Source organism: Schistocerca cancellata, chromosome 2 (genome assembly GCF_023864275.1).
Source record: "Schistocerca cancellata isolate TAMUIC-IGC-003103 chromosome 2, iqSchCanc2.1, whole genome shotgun sequence".
Classification (NCBI taxonomy): domain Eukaryota; kingdom Metazoa; phylum Arthropoda; class Insecta; order Orthoptera; family Acrididae; genus Schistocerca; species Schistocerca cancellata.
Genome location: NC_064627.1, coordinates 493,574,215 through 493,598,869, shown reverse-complemented (window position 1 = coordinate 493,598,869; position 24,655 = coordinate 493,574,215). Strand labels below are relative to the sequence as shown.

General features: G+C 44.1%; 2 protein-coding genes across 2 annotated transcripts in view; one reads left to right on the top strand and one right to left on the bottom strand.

The window, feature by feature from the left end:
• LOC126162018 (BTB/POZ domain-containing protein KCTD5) overlaps nucleotides 1-10,274 on the bottom strand; it is an 80,974-nt gene extending 70,700 nt beyond the window's left edge. The window contains exons 1-3 of the mRNA XM_049918243.1: nucleotides 10,057-10,274; nucleotides 9,866-9,974; nucleotides 7,423-7,610 (exon numbers count right to left, since the gene is read on the bottom strand). Of these exons, the coding sequence (XP_049774200.1) occupies nucleotides 7,423-7,610; nucleotides 9,866-9,974; nucleotides 10,057-10,245 (486 nt within the window). The 5' untranslated portion in view covers nucleotides 10,246-10,274. The remainder of the gene's footprint in view (nucleotides 1-7,422; nucleotides 7,611-9,865; nucleotides 9,975-10,056) is intronic.
• A 154-nt stretch (nucleotides 10,275-10,428) lies between these two features.
• The window catches only part of LOC126162019 (glucose-induced degradation protein 4 homolog), an 88,523-nt gene continuing 74,296 nt past the window's right edge, over nucleotides 10,429-24,655 (top strand). The window contains exon 1 of the mRNA XM_049918244.1: nucleotides 10,429-10,642. Within this exon, the coding sequence (XP_049774201.1) occupies nucleotides 10,496-10,642 (147 nt within the window). The 5' untranslated portion in view covers nucleotides 10,429-10,495. The remainder of the gene's footprint in view (nucleotides 10,643-24,655) is intronic.

Below are 24,655 nucleotides of genomic sequence, written 5' to 3'. Positions count from 1 at the left end.
CCGCTGCTGTTCCTCCACCTGTTCCCAAAGTCAGATCGACATCTGGAATCTCATTCTTCTTCTTGACCACTCTAAGAGTAGAGTCCCATGCGTTACCAAGGATGTATCCGACATCACGATTAACAGTGGTTCCATTACTCAAATATCAACAGACTCGCTAATGACACAGTCCCAGAAATTGGACATCTATGTCTGAACCTTGGTGTGGTCATAATCCATTCCATAAAATTCCATCAGACAATGTTTTGTGAATGTCAACTTGTTAGGTATGCCAAATTCAGAAGAACGCAAAATCCCCAAGATTGGCTAAGTTTCACGGAAGCTCGAAATTTAGTGTGCACGTCAATGCGAGATGCTTTTAATAGTTTACACAATGAAATATTGTCTCAAAATATGGTAGAAAACCCAAGGAGCTTCTGGTCGTATGTAAAGTACACCAGTGGCAAAAAACAGTCAATACCACCACTGCGCAATAGCGATAGAAATGTTACCAGTGATAGTGCCATTAAAGCGGAGTTACTAAATACAGTTTTCCATAATTCCTTCATGAAAGAAGATGAAGTAAATATCCCAGAATTTGAAACCAGAACAGCTGTTAGCATGGATGACATAAAAGTAGATATATTAGGTGCCGTGAAACAACTCAAATCACTTAGGAAAGGCAAGTCTTCCGGTCCAGACGGTATACCAATCAGGTTCCTCTCAGAGTATGCAGACACAATAGCGCCTTTCTTAGCAATCATATACAACCACTCACTTGATGAAAGTCCTGTTCCTAAAGACTGGAAAGTAGCACAGGTCACACCAATATTCAAGAAAGGAAATAGGAGTAACCCATTGAATTTCAGACCCATATCACTGACCTCAATTTGCGGTGGGATTTTGGAGTACATACTGTACTCGAACATTAGGAATCACCTTGAAGAAAATGTCTTATTGATACATAACCAACATGGATTCAGAAAATATTGTTCTTGTGCAACATAGCTAGCTCTTTGTTCCCATGAATTAATGAGTGCTGTCCACAAGAGCTCTCAGATTGATTCCGTATTCCTAGATTTCCAGAAGGCTTTTGATACCGTTCCTCATAAGCGACTAACAATGAAATTGTATATCTAAAAAGAAAGATGATGAGACTTACCAAACAAAAGCGCTGGCAGGTCGACAGACACACAAACAAACACAAACATACACACAAAATTCAAGCTTTCGCAACAAACGGTTGCTTCGTCAGGAAAGAGGGAATGAGAGGGAAAGACGAAAGGATGTGGGTTTTAAGGGAGAGGGTAAGGAGTCAGTCTGCTTGTGTCTGTGTATATGCGGATGGATATGTGTGTGTGTGCGCGCGAGTGTATACCTGTCCTTCCCCCCCCCCCCCCCCCCCCCCCCTAAGGTAAGTCTTTCCGCTCCCGGGATTGGAATGACTCCTTACCCTCTCCCTTAAAATCCACATCCTTTCGTCTTTCCCTCTCCTTCCCTCTTTCCTGACGAAGCAACTGTTTGTTGCTAAAGCTTGAAATTTGTGTGTATGTTTGTGTTTGTTTATGTGTCTATCGACCTGCCAGCGCTTTTGTTTGGTAAGTCTCATCATCTTTCTTTTTAGATATATTTTTTCCACGTGGAATGTTTCCCTCTATTATATTCATAACAATGAAATTGCATGCATATGGAGTATCGCCTCAGTTGTGTGACTGCATTCATGATTTCCTCTCAGAGGGGCCACAGTTTGTAGTGATAGACGGCAAATCATCAAGTAGAACAGAAGTGGTATCTGGCGTTCTGCAAGGTAGTGTCATAGGCCCTCTGCTGTTGCTGATTTATATAAATGATCTAGGTGATAATCTGGGCAGCCCCCTTAGACTGTTTGAAGATGACGCTGTAATTTACCGTCTAGTAAAATCTTCAGACAATCAATTCCAATTACAAAATGATCTAGAGAGAATTTCTGTATGGTGTGAAAAGTGGCAATTAGCACTAAACAAAGAATAGTGCGAGGTCATCCACATGGGTACTAAAAGAAATCCGATAAATTTTGGGTATACGATAAATCACACAAATCTAAGGGCTGTCAATTTGACTAAATACCTAGGAATTAAAATTAAGAGCAACTTAAATTGGAAAGACCACATAGATACTATTGCGAGGAAGGCAAAAGAAAGACTGCGCTTTGTTGGCAGAACACTTAGAAGATGCGACAAACCCACTACAGAGACAGACTACATTACACTTGTCCGTCCTCTGCTGGAATATTGCTGCACAGTATGGGAATCCTTACCGGGTAGGATTGACGAAGGACATCGAAAAAGTGCAAAGAAGGCCAGCTCGTTTCGTGTTATCATGCAATAGGGGTGAGAGAGTGCCATTCAAGAGTGGAATGGTAGAGAAGTAGTATGAAAATGGTTTGATGAACCCTCTGCCAGGCACTTAAGTGTGAATTGCAGAGTAACCATGTACAGGTAGAGGTAAAGGTAGAGGCTGCTGCAATCTGGTGTGCCGTTGGTGTTTCTGGCAACGACCTTCAACAGTATGCACTGTCTGACCTGTGTATGTCTTACCATATTGGCAGGGTATCTGGTAGACCCCAGATTTTCATGTTCCACACTACCTTGGACTACGGAAATCCGAGGTCTATCAGATATGCTGCCAATGTGGCAAGACATACACAGGTCATACATTGTGTACTGTCAAAGATCATTACCAGGAACATCAATGACACATCAGATTGCAGCAGCCTAACAAGTTGGCAGTCACAGAATAATAACTGAGGAAATCACACGGAATGGATTATGACCACACCAAGGTTCTGACACAGATGACCAATTTCTGGGACGCGTCAAAGGAATCTATGGAGATTCGAGTAAGGGAAGCACTGATAAATTTTGGTAGTGGATACATCCTTAGTAAAGCAAGGGACACTGCTATCAGAATGGTCAAGAAGAGAACTTAGATACCAGACACTGAACTGGCTTCGGGGCAGGCAGAGGAACAGCAGAGGTGCCATTGGTATGTGCACCTGAGCACAAGCCTAGAACGTAACACTGTGTTGGCAGAAGTGGGAGCAGGGATGCTGGGCACACATGACCAATAGAGTGGCCAATGAGCGGGAAAAGGGGGTGGAGTTAAAAGCGAAGCACCAAGTCATTTCATCATCGCACCCGGCAATAGTAGGAGATAAAGAGGTACAGCCAGCTGTTGGACGCTACGGCCTTGGTAAAAGGAATGATAGAGGAGACCGACTTATAGAATTTTGTAACAGGAATCAACTGATAATATCGAACACGTGGTTTCAACATCACCCCCGTAGAAGATACACCTGGAAGTCACCAGGGGATAGAGAACGATACCAAATTGATTACATTCTAGTCAAAAATAGATTTAGAAATCAACTAAAAGACTCTAGAGCATACGCAAGCCCAGATATTGTGAGTGATCACAACATGGTTGTTGCGGAATGCCAGCTCAAGTTCAAATGCATAAGGAAGAAAATAGGAAATGGAAAACTGGATATAGGGAAGCTTGGAAACCGTGAGACGCAGAAGGAGTTCCAAGAAAGGGCTAAGGATCTAATTCAACAGCATCCTATAGAGAATGTAGAACAACATTGGGAAAATATGAGAGATGGCCTAATAAAAGCAGCTGAAGAGATAATTGGAAAACAAAAACCTGAAAAGAGGAAGGAGTGGATAACTGATGAAATAATACTTATGTTTGAGGAAAGAAGGAAGCTCAAAAATAATGAAACGGAAGAAGGGAAAACGGCATACCGAGTGCTTAGGAACAAAATCAACAGGAAGTTGAAGCAAGTAAAAGAAAGATTCCTTGAAGACAGATGCAAAGAAGTTGAAGACCTTCTGAAGAAAGGGAACCTTGAATTAGCATACAAAACAGTGAAACGCTTCTTCTCAGGAGGACAAAGGATTAGATGTAATGCCCTAATAAGAGAGGATAATAAGATGGTGTATAATCATGAAGATATAGCACTTACGTGGAAGGAATACCTAGAGAAATTATATGGAGGCAACATACAAGACGACATGATTGAAAGTGAGGACGAAGTAGCTAAAGATGAACTAGGAGACAGCATACTAAGGTCTGAATTTGATCAGGCACTTAAGCACGGAAAAGCACCAGGAATTGACTCATTGCCTGCAGAAATCATCAAAGCAGCTGGAACAGAAATAAAAGATAAATTGTATAAATTAATCTGCCAAATATATGATACTGGAGAGCTGCCTGAAGACTTCAAAAAGTGTATTATTGTTCCATTACCAAAGAAAATGCCAGCAAAATCGTGTGCACAATACAGAACCCTCAGCCTAACATCACATGCATCAAAAATTTTGACGACCATCCTCCTCAGAAGAATTGAAGGGAACGTGGAATGCATGCTCACAGAAGACCAGTTTGGCTTTAGAAGAGGGAGAGGTACGCGAGAAGCCATTATGGCCCTAAGGCTCATAATAGAAAAAAGAATGGAAAACGGAAAGGACACCTACATAGCATTTATTGACCTCGAAAAAGCCTTTGATAAGGTTGAATGGAAAAAGCTATTCCAGATATTGAGGGAAACTGGAGCTAAGTATAAGGACAGGAGAACGATATGGAACATATACAAAGAAGAGGTGGCAATAGTGAGATGTGGGGAACATCAACAACAAGCAAAAATTAAACAGGGTGTGAGACAGGGATGTGCACTCTCCCCTGTCCTCTTTAATATGTACATACAGAAAGCAATGGACGAGGTCAGAGAAAAGTTAGGACAAGCTAATGGAATCAGGATCCAGGGAAAAATAGTTGATATGCTGCGTTTTGCGGACGACATTGCTGTCCTAGCGGAAAATGAGGAAGAATTACAAGTAGTATTGGAGGAAATGGAAAACACTCTTGCTACACGGTACAACATGAAAATTAATAAGTCAAAAACAAAAATCTTAGTTGCAAGCAAACAAAATAATCAAGCAATTACGAATATAAGGCTGAATGGAGAGAAGCTGAAAGAAATACAAGACTTTGTCTACTTGGGAAGCAGAATAACATCAGATGGTCGTAGTAGGAAAGATGTAATAAGTAGAATAAATCAGGCAAAGATTGCATTCTATAAAAGGAAAGGACTCCTCACATCAAATATGATAAGTCTGTCGTTAAGGAAGCAGTTAATAAAGACCTTTGTTGGGAGTGTGCTTCTCTACGGCAGCGAAACCTGGACACTTGGAGAGGACGAAAGAAGAAGGATTGAAGGATTCGAAATGTGGTGTCTGCGAAGGATGTTAAAAATTCCATGGACGGCCAGGATGACAAATGAAGAAGTCCTGCAGAGAGCGGAGGAAGTTCCAGTTCTTTGGAAGACGGTCAAGAAGAGGAGAGATATATGGATGGGACACATTCTGAGACATGAAAGTCTTCTCCACACTATAACGGAAGGCCTTGTGGAGGGCAAAAGGGCAAGAGGCAGACCTAGAAGAAAGTACATAAGCCAGATAATGCAGGACCTAGGATGCGGAAGTTTCACGGAATTGAAGAGGCTGGCCGACAATCGCACTGAATGGAGAGCTGCTGCAAATCAATCTTAGGATTGGCAACTTAAGAAGAAGACCTGGTGATGGCAACGTGACTGTTTGCCAAATATTGTGCCCGCTGGATACTGACAGCCAACAGTTCACCCATGAACTAATTCATCACTTTATGCCCTTTACTTACAATTTTACTAACTGAAAACAAATTGGGATGTGAACGATGTCAAGGCTATCACCTCCCATGCTGTTCACTAAGTTATTGGATGACTTGGCGTTATCAACCCATCATCATTAGTAATGTGAGTCGAGGCACAAGAATCTAAATACCACATCTCCTTTTAGTGAGACTTAGGTTAGGTTAGGTTAGTGTTTAACGTCCCGTCGACAACGAGGTCATTAGAGACGGAGCGCAAGCTCGGGTTAGGGAAGGATTGGGAAGGAAATCGGCCGTGCCCTTTCAAAGGAACCATCCCGGCATTTGCCTGAAACGATTTAGGGAAATCACGGAAAACCTAAATCAGGATGGCTGGAGACGGGATTGAACCGTCGTCCTCCCGAATGCGAGTCCAGTGTGCTACCACTGCGCCACCTCGCTCGGTTTTAGTGAGACTGACAAACTGCTGCAAGAAAGGTTTTCTTGTGTTCTGACAGTTTTCTGGATACATCTCCACTATCGTTATTTCTTGATGAGGTTCCTCCTCTTTTGCAGTTGCTAGAATGATATTTAGCAATATGACTGGGGTTGTTGCACTTCTAGCATTCAATTATGTGTTTTTTGTGACTTTATTTAGATATAAAACTGATTCTTCATTTCCATTTGCGTCTTCAGATTTGACATCTTCAAATAGTTTTACTTTAACACAATCTCCAGTGATACATGTGCCACTGTTTTAAAGTGCCATAATCATTGGTTGACAATGATCAGGCAATACAGAAAGAAATAAAGTTCCCCTGCACTCTTCACTGACAAGGAACTTCATTTCATTTAACTTAAATTCGGTCATTACGATTTGATCACAACAGCTGTTTACTGACTTTCATTTATCTTATGGGTTGTGATTAATGTTCTAAACAAGCTAACTCCTATGTGAGGGTTCAGAGTCTTCAAATGCTTTTTTAGAGCTGTCCAAACTTGGGCTGCCGTATTTGTATCCCTTATATGGAAATAATTTATCTCGTACATAAAGAATACAATCTGGGAATGTGCTTTTCTGTATCTTTTCTTCCAAGAAACATCCAGTATCACAGTTTTTCATGGAAAATTTACGCATCAAATAATTTTCTCGTCCGATCAAATTTTCAACTACTGGGAGTCCAGCTGAGGCTGTACCATTCACTTTTAGGCTCGAACATATAAAATAAATAGCAGTCTGCACACTAGTATGATCAACTGACAAAAATAAAAAGCTGATCAGTGTACGCATAACTTATGAACACACTCTGCATTTCTAAGCACAATTTCTATTATTGACATTTACAAAATATTGCTTTCACACCTGGTCCTTGGCCCGCAGCCTTTTGTTGAGTATTTTAAATATAATTATGGTGAACACTTTGTAAAAGAATGTTTTATTTAACAAAAATCAGTATGTAAACTAATATGAAGATGCACACACAAGCACATAACAACCACAAAGGAACATTAACAACAAGGTGTAAGGAGTAAGCTGTCAATATCAATTTACATGACCTAACAGTTACCAACTACAGAAAGTGACTGAACATAAAAAACAGAAAAGATAGTTTCAGTTAGCTGACAGATAAACCAAACAAAAGGTGAAGACGGTTGGTTGGTTTGTGGGGGTTAAAGGGACCAGACTGCTACGGTCATCGGTCCCTAAAAGGTGAAGACTCTTAATAAATGTATTAGGGCAAAAACATATAAAATAACATAAATATATAATTTTACCTGCTCAAATTTCCATCCATCCGACATCGTCGATACCATCTGTGTGAGTTCGTCCTCATGACACTGAAGAACTCTGTACACATGTTTCTTAGAATCTCGAAGTGGTCTACTATCTCTATGACAAATCCGGTCCTTAATTAGTCCAATGAGATCTGTTATGTTATAAAACTCTGCCTCTTCAAGAACACCTGAAAACCAGTTGATATGAAATACAAGAATCGTAGAACAAATCAAATAGAAGGTTGCCATCACAATGCTGATGAGAAATGCTACACTTAAGTATTCCCCCATTACGGCAATTGTCACAGATGCCCAAACTCTTAATGCCGTTAATGTACACCATGTAAGAGGACATATTTTAACTAGGCCTAAGCACTAATAAGACATTTGCTGAAGCACAGAACGTTGGGCAACATAAACAAATTTTAGCCACAGAAAAAACAAACTATCCTACATGAAGCTAAATTGTAATGGAATCTTCCCCGAACACTTAATAATAAAGAATCCCTGCACAAACTAGTTCTGTAAACCACACTTTCCTAGTTATCAAGTGTATCACTCCACTCTATACCATTATGCACAAATTAACATCTGTTATCAAGCATTTCCACCAGTGTTGTGCTGCATCCACAAAGTGTGTATTTACCATCTCCCTGTTGACTTAGGCATGGAATAAATGTTTATTTGACTTTGAAAACTTGTTTTTCAAGCTCTGGCAAAGTTTTCATATATGACATCACTTGCCTCAAATATCCAACATGACATGAACAGCAGTTTCTCTTCTTTCTTGCAGAAAGTAGACTCCCATGTGCAGCAAATTAAGCTCTTTCTGTTTTAACTCTTCAGATGTTTCCTTTGAATTACTCATGTGCTCCAGCATATAAACACTATGTTTGTTTTAACATGGTGTGTTAGCATACTAAACATTCTATCAAGCACTAGACGCACCTCATCATTTAACTGAAAACTTTATATAACACCTCAATCCGCTTGCACATTAAGTTCCTTACTCATACGGTAATCATTAGAGCAGACTTTAATCATCCAACGATGAATTGGGATAATTGTACTTTTGTTACTGGTGGGCATGACAAAACATCCTGTGAAACCTTACTCAATGCCTTCTCTGAAAACTACCTAGAACAGATAGTTCAGAACTTCACTCATGGTGGAAATACGTGACATATAATGGCAACAAACATACCTGTCGTCTCTGAGGAAGAACACATCAAAACTGCTTATCAGTGACCATGAAGCAGTATTAGCAGCTCAGTGAACACCAAAATACAAAGTGCAACTAAATCAAGCAGAAGATTTATATGTTCAACAAACTAGAGACAGAAGCAGTAGTATCATGACTCACTGAGGAACTTTTAACTCAAGATAGGAGCAAGTACAGGAATTAGAGCTCAAGTTTAAAAGAACAGTTGACCATGCACCGACAATGTATGTACCCCGCAGAACAGTTCATGATGGGGAGAAATCCTCTATGGTATACAGTCACTATAAAGATACTTATGTTCCTTTACACAGGAAAACTCAGGAAAATTGCCCCAATTTAATTCTCATACCACTGAAAAGATGAGTGAAGTGTTAGTGTCAGTGGCATTGAGAAACAACAGGAATCGTTGAAACTGAACAAACCCCATGACCCGATGGAATTGTTATCACACACTACACCCAATTTTCAGTTTAGTTCGTCCCTCTGTTAATTATATCACAGATCCTTCAAACAAGTAGCAGAAGTACTTTTCAAGATGCAGTATTTCTCAATTTCCAAACTGCATTCCACTCAATACCACACCCACACTTATTATCAAACACAAAATCATCAGATAAAATATGTGACTGGATTGAAGATTCCTTGGTAGGGGGGATGCAACATCTTATCTTGGATGGAGAGTCACTGGCAGGAGTAGAAGTAGCATTGAGAATATCCCTGGGAAACGTGTTAGTTCCTTGGCTGTTCATGTTGTATATTAATTATCTTATGGGCAACATTAATAGTAAATAGTAGTTATCAGCGCCCGTAAAAATCCCCATTCTTTACTCAGTCCAATCTCGCCAATTACATGAATGATGACGAAATGATGAGGACAACACAAACACCCAGTCGCCAGGTGGAGAAAATCCCCAACCCAGCTGGGAATCAAACCCAGGACCCCGTGATCCAGAGGCAGCAATACTAGCCACTAGACCATGAGCCAAAGATTCTAAAAAGGAAATTGCTTATAAATCACTCATGAGAACCAGCCTAGTGAGGAAAAACAGTACAATGAAAAATCAACTACATACAGAAGATACAAACCCAATGCATTTCACAATCTGACAGCAACATTATCATGAAGTAGAAATATTCTCAGTACAATGTGATTAAGTCCTCCTCAAACGTGTGCTAAAAAAAAAAAAATCTACGTAACAGTACTACATTTTGCACACTAACCTTCTTCAGCAAGGTCCTTATTGATGACTAGTTTTCCATGCCTTAAGTAATTAAGTATGGGACTGAAATACATCGGGTCTCTGTCAATCAAGTACGCTCCTGTTGCGTCCTGCAAACACATAGATCATTATTTCTAACTTAATAAATGAAACTATACATGATACATATCAATAAAAACACACGACACTCACTCGATCTGATATGAGGTCTGAGTCTTCCTGACACAGCCGAAACAGAAAGGAATTAGGATCACGTGACAAAGTTGTCTTGGTAGTCAGGAAATATGTTCCGCCGACATTTAATCTCACCCACTGTTTATTTCCTACATTTGTTGAATTATTCTCTTCCTCATGTGTGTGTGTAACACACATGTCCGCCATGTTGCCTCCCCAGAATGCCCAATGTTTGACATAAATAAAAAATTAGATTTTCATGAAAGCAATATCACAGGGATATCTTGATCATTTCTTTCTGTTTTTGTAAATGACTATCGAATTTTTTGTTATTCGTCTTTTCATTTCACTCCCCAGTTCAATTTCGCTTTTGGAATTTACGCTATGAGCGCCATCTTTCAACAGTTCGGCAGTCACTTTTCTGGCGGAATTGCGCAGATAATAGTTTTCGAGAAAAATGCCTGTGAAAGTTGATATCGTGCCTCCACCCCCAGCAAATTCGAAACAGCCAGGCGTTACGAGATCTCTGCTATATAATGGATCTAAATTTCAAGGGCATCAGAAGTCAAAAGGCAATAGCTATGAAGTGGAAGTAGTTTTGCAGGTTAGTTTCTCCATAGTTGTCCGTCAGTATCCTGAGGTTCTTTCAGCAGTGTTCGCTATTTTATGTTTCAGTTAACGTGTTTGTAAGTCTTGTGAAAGCCGTACATTTCGCTACAGCTGTACTCGCTTATCTTCTGTCATGTGATGTTAGTAAACAAAGTGTACTATACTTCTACTGTTTACCACGTAGTGTGCAGCAGAGGGAGTAGTTCGGATAATCTCTTCTAGTGAGACCATTGTTATCACGAATAACCGAATTTAATAATGTGAACACGCAGTGCCTTCAGTATATGGTTCACTTTAGCAAACCCTGTAGTGTCCTCCAAATCGGAATTCATATCAGTTGCATTATTAATGTCAATTTTCCTGTTATGGTGTTTCTGCTGTGATACATACATTCTGCTCACAGTGATACTCAATTTCATCCCGTATATGCACTTTACCAGCAACATTTAGTAGCAGTTCTTGGTTAAAATGTATATTTTTGGGAACAGATGTTTGCAGTGCACATAGTCATTGTGTAGCATCCAAAATTCCAGTGATTTAAACTGTGTTTAACTGCAGTAGAGTGGAATGCTCCTGATGTAGGTTGAAAGATATTTTGAGGACTATTGCAAAAGAGAGCAGAAAGTAATTTGAATGCCCTTTTTTGGTGTCACTAAAATGCAAAAGCAGTGTAAGTGACCTACTCATTGATTATACTGTGAGGTCATCTTTGTGTTTGACAGTTGATTAAATGGAGTTGATGCACGCTGTAACCAATTAGTTAGTATCTGGTGCTGCTAGGTGTTTGTTGCTTCTGAAAATGATGCACCTGTGACAATGACAAGGGATAATACTGTCAGATGTCAGTTTTGCACAGTTATTACTCTATGTTACTTTATTCATAGAGATAAGGTCTTGGCAGTTTAGTGGTACTTGTTTGGTAGGCCTTTATAAATAATTGTATCTTTGGTTTTAGTGGAATTTGTATACAGTAGGATCATAGCAGACACTTTTTAATTTTTGTTTATAAACAGGAAGCCATTAACTTTATTGCGAGTTTGCGAGTAATTATTATTCATGTTGTTTTAGTTCTTTTCTCCCCCCCCCCCCCCCTCCTCGAACATTCCAGATATCAAATTTCATTTGATTAATCTGATTCTTTATTTGATAATACAAAGACTTGTTGACTTCATTCTCTTTAGGGCATTTACTTCTTCTGAGATTATTAAGATGTATGATTTAAATTAGTGATTTATTGAAGCTGGATGTTTTTCTGGTAGCATTTTTCCATTGTTAGTCTTGGCATCATCTTTGAGGTTTTGACAAAATCCTATAATCATTTGATTATTTTCATCTACCAACACTGGAGTTCTCAAGACACCATAATAAACATTCTGACTGATCCTGCCCAGCTTTGCTAAACTATTTTTAGTTTGCTGTAGCTCTTCGTAGAATCACTTAGGGGTGTGCCCGTTTGGTTTATCGATCTTTGCATTTTGCTAAAATATCAAACTTTTTTGTTAGCCAAACTTGTTGATACTAGATTTCTGTCCCATACTGATCTGCAGCATAGCTCGAGGTCCTGATTAGGTTGAAAGGTTACCTTTTGGTTGTGACTTGAAGAACCAGTATCGCACACTTCAGTTTATCAACTATTTTTATCAAACCAATTTTATCTGATAATTAATGTTTCTGCTGGTGTCACTTAAATTTTTCATTCATATTTGAAATTGATTTGATGGTTTTATTCTCTTGTCTTGGAATCTTTTCATTATAATTCCTAGAAAATTGCAGTTTATGGTCTGATTGAAATCATTTGTTATTGACCCTGCAACATAGTTCCTTCAGCTGTAGTTCTCAGCTTCATAGGCTACACTGAATGCCTACCCTTGCCATAATAAAGCATAATTTTACTTGCAGTCTTTGAGTACTTTGATGCAAATGTGTAATGTTATCGGGCACTGTGAAGCACACCATTTAAAATAAATCCACAGTTATCCATTGTTCGCAGCTTGCATGCAATCAATCCTAGTTGGAATCTTAGGGTAAATGGCAACTGAGTGGTTACTGCCAGTTCAGGTAAATCGTCACATTAGCATATAATCACACTATGTCAGGTTGTGAGCATAACTCTCTTAATTCATTAAATCCACTTTGAATAAGGCAAAAACTGAGAGCTTTAACATATTGGAGTAATTTGTGTTCCTTCCAGATACTTTGGTGAGACATCACTGGACAGTGTGTCACATTTTTAATTTGTGCATTGCCTCCTTATTTCTCAGTAAATGTTTATACCAAACAGTTCAACTCCTAGCCTCTTCCTGTTTTCTGAAAATTGAGCCAGGTCAGTAACTACAAATCTTGCGGATAATTCTCAGGCTGCCAGCCAAATTATTACCACAGAAGTCATTCATTTTGCTAGAGTCGCTCGACTAAAACCAAAGCATTTTAATGACATTTCATCTTGATGGAATAGCAAACTAAAATAATTGTTTTGTAAAAATCCTGTGTGACAACTGCTGTCATTAGTAATCAATTATTGGAACCTTGTGTATCAGTTGGCATAAATGAGCACCTTAATTAAATTGATTATAATGTAGGCTTTAATAATGCTAATTTGTCTTCCAAATACTGTGGGGTGGAATTCTTTATATTTTTAACATGGCTGTATTGGGAAATTGATATGTGTGACTGTGCTTCTACATAAGATTACTACTTAATCAGGAAAGGAAATGGCAGAGAGTATTAGTTGATTATGGTGTGTAATGGGTAATGATCTTTGTCCAGGGCCCTGGTAAATGCTCCATATGACGATGACCAACAAATCTACTTAATCCCATAGGCCTCTTGATTAATCTACCAAAGTTTTGTAGAGGTTCTTTATTGGATTTTAGCTAGATAATGATTTGTTTTACAATGACACTTCACACACGAGGATAAAACTAAACTGTCAAAAATAGCCCACACAAATAAGAGTTGATTCAGTGTGTTTATCAAATGATGCTCGTGCTGTGGCCATACTCATTACAATACATTCCCCTGTGTAAACAACTACAGCAACATAAAATTGTTGATGCATTTAGATCCACTTCTTGGCACCTATCTCGGGATCTCTGACAGTTATTTAATGGTTTTCTTATTTTGCTGTAAGTCGACTTGATTCTAAAATCTTAAGTCTTTCACAAAATTTCGGCCGCCGAGTACAACCGGCAGAAAAAGGACGTTGAAGAATGGCAATTCGGCAACACTGTCACCACATGTATGATTATTACCTCCGTTTGCACACAGTAGTTGTCCTGTACAGTTGGTGCACTGGTCAGAGTTTTGGGTTAGCATGCAGTGGTGGTGCTGCTTCTAAATTTACAACACTTCGTAATGCTGAACGTAACAAACAAGTTGTTAGACAAATAAGAAATAGACAGTTGAAACAAATGACCTGTCGTAGGACAGAATAACTATAGAAACAATACCAATTTCGAGATGCTAAAGATGATAGTTTAATAACACACATCTAGGCCTACTTGTCATTTATACCACATGTAATATGAGTGTTCAGCTGCCGCACATTGGCAACCAGTGACAATAATAATTTTCATATTAATGACAACATGATCTTCACAACAGTATACGTTGTCTTCAGAAAAACAGATGCTCAAAGCAACTTCCCTGCATGTTCAAACATTGTGCAACCCACCAGATCACACACCTCTGGACCCTTCGCAGAAAAGCTGCATCCACAGTAACAAGAGCAGCATGAATACACACTACCAATTCTTCTCCATTCGTTGGCGGAGTAGAGTATACGAACTCCTTCAGGTGTCTCCAGCTCCACAGGAAGAAATCCAGAATCCAGGGGATTTAGGTCAGTTCAACGCAGTGGCCATATGTCTAAGCCTCCATGTTTGAGCTATTTCCCTGGAAATCATCTGTCCAAATACAGTGTGTGGAGGTTCACCATTATGTAGGAACCATATCCTCTGCCGAACATGTAGTGGAACATCTTCTAACGCGTCAGGCAGATAGTAGGAGAGGAACGCATGATACCTTCATGCAGTCAACCGGTCAGGCAACATGTAGGGACCTAAACGCCTTTCGCCCAATCCGGCGCAGACGATGATACCAAAGCGAACTTGATATCTATGGTTGTGGGTGATGTATGGGTTAACCTCACACCAATGGTGAGCATTGTGCAATATTGAAGACTCCCACACAAGTGAATGCTGCTTCATCCGACTATATTTCGGTGTTCGCGAAGTCATCATTGGCTTCCTGTCGTTGTTGGAAGCATTTACAGAATTGCATCTGCTGATGGCGATCAGCAGGATGCAGTTGTTGCGTGAAAGTATAATGGTAGGGGTGCAGCATGTTACCGACTGTTTGTTGCGAGACACACAGCTGGATGTTCTTTGTGTATGACGTCCAGAATAGCTTCCTCAGTAGCTGGAGTACGGCGAGACCGTGGATGACCTCTGTCACATGATGATGGAAGGAGAGAGCCTCACTCCCAAAGGCGCAGCTCAAGGTGATTAAACACATTTTTATGTGGATGGCATTGATGAGGGTATCTGGCACCAAATTCACAAGCGGCAACACCAGCCCGGTTATAAGATGCACCAAGGACCAGAAGCATATACACATATTCGTTTGTGTGTGCCACACTAGTATAGAGGTTTACAATGAGAAAATTCGGTATGTGTATTCATGTACATTGGAGTCTGTCACGGGCACGTTATTCCGCTCGCAACTAGTCTTGTCTGGTGGAGAGCGCATACAGTATAAACATGCCGTCAGTCCTGCGCGCTGTTCCACTGAAGGTGCATTACTCCTCTGACAAATATTGTTCTGCATGATTCATCCTGACAACGCTAATTGTGAAATGTTCGTTTTCGAATTACACTGTTTCACTAACAGTAATAGACGTGATGTTTCCACCATCTCATCGTTGGAATAATAATAATAATAATAATAATAATAATAATAATAATAATAATAATAATAATAATAATAATAATAATAATAATAATAATAATAATATGGACAGGTAGACAATTTAAGAAAATTCTTTCTAGAACGAGCAGAAACTAGCAAAATACACAAAGCAATCACTCATATAAATACATCAGCCACACCATTGCAATTTCATAACCACTTCTACAACCCTTTAGATCACATAACATCAACAGATACAAAGAAAGTAAATTGGAAAAAGAAAACACTACACGGCAAGCACCCGTATCATCTAACACAGCCACACATAGATCAAGACGCATCCAACACATGGCTAAGAAACGGCAATATATACAGTGAGACGGAAGGATTCATGATCGCAATACAGGATCAAACAATAAACACCAGATATTACAGCAAGCATATTATTAAAGATCCCAATACCACAACAGATAAATGCAGACTTTGCAAACAACAAATAGAAACAGTAGATCACATAACAAGCGGATGTACAATACTAGCAAATACAGAATACCCCAGAAGACATGACAATGTAGCAAAAATAATACATCAACAACTTGCCATAAAACATAAGCTAATAAAACAACACGTTCCCACATACAAGTATGCACCACAAAATGTACTGGAGAATGATGAATACAAATTATACTGGAACAGAACGATTATAACAGATAAAACAACAACACATAACAAACCTGACATCATACTCACCAATAAAAAGAAGAAATTAACACAACTAATCGAAATATCCATACCCAATACAACAAATATACAGAAGAAAACAGGAGAAAAAATTGAAAAATACATCCAACTGGCTGAGGAAGTCAAGGACATGTGGCATCAGGATAAAGTCGACATTATCCCAATTATACTATCAACTACAGGAGTCATACCTCACAATATTCACCAGTACATCAATGCAATACAGCTACATCCAAACATATATATACAACTACAAAAATCTGTAATTATTGATACATGTTCAATTACCCGAAAGTTCCTAAATGCAATATAACATATACCATACAGTTACAAGGAAGTCACGCTTGACCGAGGTCCGCGTCACGTTCCATTTTTAACCAGACTTAAGTCTGAGGAAAAAAAAGTTAATAATAATAATAATAATAATAATAATAATAAAATGTACTGAGACGAACTAAACGGCATGCGGTTACCGGACTCAAGGTTGAAAGGCATAATTAGTGGGACCATGGTGATAACACAAATAGTAACTGAGTTTGGACATTATTTGCAAAGCACGTTGCTAGTCCTACTGGTAACATATGGCCCTAACGAAATCTAATAGACCTGAATGAGGCAAGGGTAATAGTTGTTACTAATCTGTGGGACCTTGGAGGAGGGAACGAAGAAAATAGGTTTCTCATCTAGTAGATGAAGTGGTGCGAATAAATTCACACCCACAACGTGGAAACGGCTTCCTTCAAAGCTGACCAATCTTCCATTCCTACGATTGTAGTATGCAAGTGCAAATGTTTTCTAGAGAACCAGCTGTAATCACTGTTGATGATTAACAGGCCAGATACTGTACTACCTGTACTAAATTTACCAAATAAAAAAACATATGCCTCAATCCAAGATCACCCACTCCGGGTCTGGGAGTTAGATTTGGCCCGAGGTATTCCTGCCTTTCATACGAGGCGACTAAACGTAGTTTCATACTTTTTGGCCTTTATGTGATGGTTCCCTGTAGGGTTTGAGCTCCATTCTTCAAAATTTTCCCGAAGAGCGAGCCAACTGGGGAACGGCACCTTACAAGGTGCGTCGTGTCCATTGTGCATTGAGATCTGTAGCCCACTTTCTCGTCATTGCATTGCAGTCCTCTCCATCTCTTGGGCGAGGACATCTTCCTGGGTGTGTTTTCAACCATGCACTACGCAGTGCCGATTTCTGCATCAACGATGACCATGGGCTTCTTTGCACCTGATATCTAGCATGGTAGCCAGTCCGTTGTGGTGGGGCCGCCCTGTACCCTATGGGTTGTAGCACCATGTCCACAGGGGTCACTCTGCTGATGCCTGTGCTGTTAACTCTCCACATATGCCAAGGGGTAGATGTCCATCCCCCTGGAGCATCGGGACTCCCAGCAATGGCCATCCTGCCAGGTGACCTTTTGACCTTTGCTGCTGCGGCTGGGTGGCACCCATGAGGGGGGGGTGAAGCATAGTCCATCATCTGCTGGTGGTGAAACACCAGCAGTCTGTAAGCGATCACGAGCTCAATTCAATGCACAGAAGTACGACCCCAAATTGTTCCCCTCCACGGCCACACCATGGCAGGAACGTCAGGATAAAGATGGCGGCGGATCTTATTCACCCCGGTAGCTTGTATGTTAGAGAGCTGATGGGTCATCTTTCATGACAAAGCCTCAATTTTTTGTTGAGCATTTAGAGGACAAGTTTGGGGAGGTGGAGGGCTTGTCCAAAATGAGATCTGGGTCAGTCTAGATCAAAACAGCATCCTCTGCCCAGTCACGGGAGTTACTCGCTTGTGACAAGCTGGGGGTGTTTCTGTAACCATCATGCCCCATAAGAGCTTAAATATGGTTCAGGGTATCATTTTAGAGAGACCTTCTTTTGCAGCCCGACGATGAGCTCCAAGACAATTTAGGCCGGCAAGGTGTACATTTCGTCCGGCGTGTCCATCGGGGTCTGAGGGATAATCAGGTTGCCACCGGAGCCTTCATCTTGGCCTTTTAGGGTGATACATCGCCCAAGAAGGTGAAGGGCATGGTCTACCAGTGTGATGTAAAGTCCTATAGCCCTCCCCTGATGCAGTGCTTTAAGTTCTGGAAGTTCGGCCATAAGTCTTCCTGCTGTATTTCCAGCTTCACATGCCGAGATTGTGGACGCTCATCACATCCCAATACTTCGTGTGGCCTGCCTCCCATCTGCGTCAATTGCGGAGAACACCATTCACCTTGCTCGCCTGACTGCAGGATTCTCGAGAAAGAAAGGAAAATCGTGGAGTAAAAGACCCTGGACAGATTGACATACACTAAGGCTAAGACAAAATTTGAACACCTGCATCCTGTGCGTATGACATCATCTTAAGCTGCCGCTACAACAGTTCTGGCACCATCAGCTCCACCAACCCAGGTCACCTCTCAGAGCAAGAAGACTACACCTGCCCCCTTGATAGTGGGGGCATTTCCCTCCCTGTTGCTCCTGCACCACCTTCTTCTTCAGGAGCTAAAAAAAAAAAACACACACACACACACACACACACACACACACACACACACACACACACACACCCCTGCGGGTTCGGGGGTTAGAATAGGCCCGCGGTATTCCTGCCTGTCGTAAGAGGCGACTAAAAGGAGTCTCACATGTTTTGGCCTTATGTGATGGTCCCCTCTCGGGTTTGACCTCCATCTTTCTAAATTATTCCGAAGAGCGAGCCAATTGGAGAAGGGCGCCTTACATGGTGCACTGTATCCGTCGTGCAATTAGACCTTTAGCCGGCTTTCACGTCGTTGCAATGGTGTCCCGCTCGTTTTCGATCTTTAGGGCGGGGATACGTCCCTGGGTGCGATTACCACGCTGCCCTCTGCAGTGTTTCTTTTAACTGCGACGACGACCTTGGACAGTTTTGCACCTAAGATCCAGCACGGTAGCCAGTCCGTTGTGGTGGGGCCGCCATGTACCCTCTTGGTTGTAGCCCCCTGACAACACAGGGATCGCTCTACTGATGCCTGCGCCGTTAACTCCCCACGTATGCCAAGGAGTAGATGCCTATCCTCCTGGGGTATCAGGACTCCCGGCAACGGCCATCCGGCCAGGTGGCCTTTGCTGTGGCTGGGTGGCGCCCGTGGGGAGGGCCCTTGGTCGGAGTAGGTGGCATCAGGGCGGATGACCCGCAATGAAGCGTGGTACATCATCTCTCGCTGGCGGCCAGCCGCCAGCAGTCTCTAAGCGTTCTCGGGCTCAATTTAATGCTCAGAAGTACGATCCGAAAACGTTCCCCTCCCTGGCCACGCCGTGGGAAGAGCGTAAGTCCCAGGATGGAGGTAACAGTTATTCGCCCCGATTCTTAGTTTGCACGAGAGCTGATGGGGAGTCTTTTCTCTCCACAAAGCCTCAGTTCTTCGTCGAGCATTTAGAGGACAAGTTTGGGGAGGTGGAGGGCTTGTCTAAAATGCGCTCTGGCTCAGTACTGATACAAACGGCATCCTCCGCCCAGTCACGCAGGTTACTTGCTTGTGACAAGTTGGGGGATGTTAACGTTACTATTACTCCACATAAGAGTTTAAATATGGTCCAGGGTGTTATTTTCCATAGGGACCTCCTTTTGCAGTCTGATGACGAGCTGCGCGCCAACTTAGAACGTAGAGGTGTTCATTTCGTCCGGCGCGTTCATCGGGGTCCGAGGGACAATCAGGTTGCTACCGGTGCCTTCATCTTGGCTTCGGGGGTGATACGTTACCAGAAAAGGTCAAGGTGATGGTATACCGATGTGACGTCAAGCCCTATATCCCTCCCCCGATGCGGTGCTTAAAGTGCTGGAAGTTCGGCCATATGTCTTCCCGCTGCACTTCCAGCCTCACATGTCGAGATTGCGGACGCCCATCTCATCCCGATACTCCATGTGCCCCGCCTCCCATCTGCGTCAACTGCGGGGAGCACCATTCACCTTGCTCGCCAGACTGCAGAATATTCCAGAAAGAGTGCAAAATCATGGAATATAAAACCCTGGACCGACTGACTTATACTGAGGCCAAACGGAAATACGACCGATTACATCCAGTGCGAATGACAACTTCCTACGCCGCTGCTACAACACCTGTGCTAGCCCCATCAGTTTCGCGCCTTCCGGCCGGATCGACGAGTGGTACAACTCCTCCTGCCCCCTTGCCAGTGGGGGGCTCTACCCACCGGGTTGCTCCTGTGCCACCTACCTCAGGAGCAACACCATCCCCCCCCATCGGGGACGTCGGTCCCGCTTCTAAGCCGGAGAAGTGTCCAACTTCTTCGGCTTCTCACGCTCGCAAGGGGTCCCTTGGGTCCCTCCCTTCCCAGGTTTCCACCGGCGGGAAGGCTGACGATAGACAGTGGCGTAAGTGCCCACAATCTGCAGGTCGAAGGGCTTCCCGATCCTCCTCAGTCCCGGAGACTGAATCGGTGAAGCCCTCCCAGCCAGTTAAACCCAAGGAGCAGCGTGAGAAATCAAAGAAGAGCAGCTCTAAGCCCAAGGAACGCGCGGTGGTAGCCACCCCATCGCTACCTCCTAGCTTTGCGTCTGAGGACGAGGTGGAGATTCTGGTGTCCGCTGAGGACCTCGATCTCGCCGGTCCCTCAAACGCCGTGAATAGCAATAGCACTAGCACGGGTGCTCAATCGGAGGCAGCAGGTGACCCAGCGGCGTAATCTGCCGTCCCAGTCCCGGCACGCCTTTCTCAGCCATGGACAAAACCATCCTCCAGTGGAACTGCAGCGGTTTCTTCCACCATCTAGCTGAGCTCCGCCAACTTATCAGCCTTCACCCTTTCCTCTGCATTGCTCTGCAGGAAACTTGGTTTCCAGCAATGCGCACCCCCGCCCTCCGTGGCTATCGGGGTTATTATAAGAACCGAGCAGCTTATGAAAGGGTGTCTGGTGGCGTCTGCATCTATGTCCTTAACTCTCTTCACAGCGAGTCTGTCCCTCTACAAACAGCTTTAGAGGCTGTCGCTGTTAGGGTGTGGACGCCGCAGGCTCTTACCGTCTGCAGTCTTTACCTTCCACCGGAGGGTGATGTCGCGCAGCATGTCCTGGCTGCGCTGATAGCCCAATTGCCGCCACCTTTCTTATTACTGGGCGACTTTAACGCCCATAACCCTCTGTGGGGTGGGTCAGTGGCAACAGGTCGAGGCGCCACCGTTGAGCATTTATTGTCGCAGCTCGATCTCTCGATTTTGAATGATGGTGCCTCCACACACTTCAGTGTGGCGCATGGCACCTACTCCGCCATTGACCTTTCAATCTGTAGCCCTAGCCTCTTACCATCTGTCCACTGGAGTGTGCATGACGACCTGTGTGGTAGTGACCACTTTCCGATTTTTCTGTCACTACCACAGCGTCACTCTTCTGGGCGCCCTAGCAGATGGGCTATGAATAAGGCTGACTGGGACTTGTTCTCCTCCACTGCCGCTATTGAGCCTCTCTCAACTGATGCCATTGATGCGGTGGTTACATCGGTCACCGCCGGCATCGTCACTGCCGCCGAGTCTGCCATTCCCCGTTCTTCTGGGTCCCCTCGGCGGAGGGCTGTGCCTTGGTGGTCGCCTGAGATCGCTGAAGCGATTAAAGATCGCTGGTGGGCGCTCCAGCGTCACAAGCGACATCCCTCCATGGACCACCTTATCGCCTTCAAACGGCTGCGTGCGCGGGCCCGCCTCCTTATCCGCCAAGGCAAGAAGGAGTGCTGGGAGCGGTATGTGTCCACCATTGGCCTCCATGTCACTCCATCGCAGGTCTGGGCCAAGATTCGACGGGTCTTCGGCTATCGGACCCCTGCCAGCGTCCCTGCGCTCTCACTGAATGGAGCAGTTTGTACTGACTCCGACGTCATTGCAAACCGCTTAGCAGAGCATTTTGCTATGAGTTCCGCTTCTGCGAATTACCCCCAGGCCTTCCGCTCCATTAAAGAGCGGATGGAACGTCGGAGCCTTTCTTTTTGCACCAACGCTTCTGAACCCTACAACGCTCCATTCAGTGAGTGGGAATTTCAGAGTGCCCTTGCCGCTTGCCCTGATACCGCTCCCGGGCCAGATCGCATCCACTGTCAGATGCTGAAACACCTTTCAGTGGACTGCAAGCGACGCCTCCTCGACCTTTACAACCGTCTCTGGGTCGAGGGTGAGTTTCCGTCGCAATGGCGGGAAAGTATTGTCATCCCCATTTTGAAACCTGGAACGAACCCTCTGGAGGTGGGCAGCTACCGTCCCATTAGTCTCACCAACGTTCTTTACAAGTTGCTTGAACGGATGGTGAGCCGGCGCTTAAATTGGGTGCTGGAGTCTCGGGGCCTTCTGGCTCCGTCTCAGGGTGGGTTCCGTAAAGGCCGCTCCGCCACTGACAATCTGGTGAGCCTTGAGTCGGCCATCCGTACAGCCTTTGCCCGCCGTCAGCACCTGGTCGCTGTCTTTTTCGACATGCGGAAGGCGTACGATACGACATGGCGTCATCACATCCTTTCTACGCTTCATGGATGGGGTCTTTGGGGCCCTCTGCCGATCTTTATCAGAAATTTTCTGTCGTATCGTACCTTCCGCGTGCAAGTCGCGGCCTCGTATAGTTCCTCCCTCGTCCAGGAGAACGGGGTACCCCAGGGCTCTGTCCTCAGTGTCTGCCTGTTTTTAATTGCAATAAACGGTCTCGCTGCGGCAGTAGGAAATTCTGTCTCCGCTTCCCTGTATGCTGACGACTTCTGTCTTTACTATAGTTCTATTAGCATTGCAGCAGCTGAACGTCAGCTACAGGGCACAATCCGCAAGGCGCAGTCTTGGGCTGTAGCGCGTGGTTTTCAGTTTTCGGCTGCCAAGACCCGCGTTATGCATTTCTGCCGGCGCCGAACGGTCCATCCTGAGCCGCGGCTTTACCTTGCCGACGAACTTCTTGCTGTGGTGGAGACCCACAGGTTTTTGGGTGTCCTTTTTGATGCCCGGTTGACTTGGCTGCCTCATATCCGGCAGCTTAAACAAGCGTGTTGGCGGCATCTCAACGCCCTGCGTTGTTTGAGCCACACCCGCTGGGGCGCCGACCGATCTACCCTGTTGCGGCTCTACCAGGCGTTAATCCAGTCTCGCCTGGATTATGGGTGCCTAGCTTATGGCTCAGCATCCCCATCTGCGTTGCGGGTGCTGGACCCAATTCTCCACAGCGGGATACGCCTTGCCACTGGTGCTTTCCGCACCAGCCCTGTGGACAGCGTCCTAGTGGAGGCAGGTGTACCTCCACTGCGGTTCCGACGCCAACGTTTGCTGGCCGCTTATGCTGCCCATGTTTTTAGCTTGCCCGGGCATCCAAATTATTGTGTCCTGTTCCCGCAGTCAGTCGTCCATCTGCCAGACCGTCGGCCCCGGTCGGGTTGTCCGATCGCCGTACGCATCAAGGAGCTTCTCTGCGGGCTTGGGTTTTTCCCAGTTCCACCTCCTTTCCGGGCGCCTCTGCGTACACCCTCGTGGTGTGTTCCTCGCCCTTGCCTTCGGCTCGACTTGGCACAGGGCTCGAAGGACTCGGTCCCTCCAGAGGCCTTCCACCGCCGCTTTTATTCCATCCTGGCCACGTATCAGGGCTCTGGAATTGTTTACACCGACGGTTCGATGGTTGCTGGTCGTGTCGGGTATGCGCTAACTCTAGGGGACCATTCTGAACAACGGTCCTTGGCGGCTGGCTGCAGCGTTTACACTGCTGAGCTAGTCGCCATCTTTCGTGCCCTAGAGTATATCCGCTCCTGCTCAGGTGAGTCCTTCGTTATCTGTAGCGATTCCCTGAGCGGTTTACGAGCTCTCGACCAGTGTTTTCCTCGTTCTCGTCTGGTGATGGCTATCCATGAGTCCCTGCATACTCTTGCGCGTTGCGGCCGCTGTGTGGTCTTTGTGTGGACCCCCGGTCATGTCGGTATCCCGGACAATGAACATGTTGAGCGCCTGGCGAAAGAGGCCACGAGTAAACAGTCTCTGGACGTTGGCCTCCCAGAGACTGATTTGCGGGCAGTCCTCCGCCGAAAAGTTTTTGCGCTTTGGGACGCTGAATGGCGCAATCGGATCATGCCCAATAAACTCCGTGCCATCAAGGAGACGACGACTGTGTGGCGGTCATCCCTGCGAGCCAACTGCAGGGACTCTGTCGTCCTTTGTCGGCTCCGCATTGGCTACTCCCACCTGACACACAGTTATTTACTGCGCCGGGAGGACCCTCCTGTATGTCGCTGCGGGGCGGCTTTGACAGTGGCCCACATTTTGTTGGCCTGCCCCCTTTTAGCTGTGGTCAGGCAGACATTTGCGCTGCCTGATACGCTCCCTGCCCTCTTATGTGATGACCCTGGTATGGCTGACTTA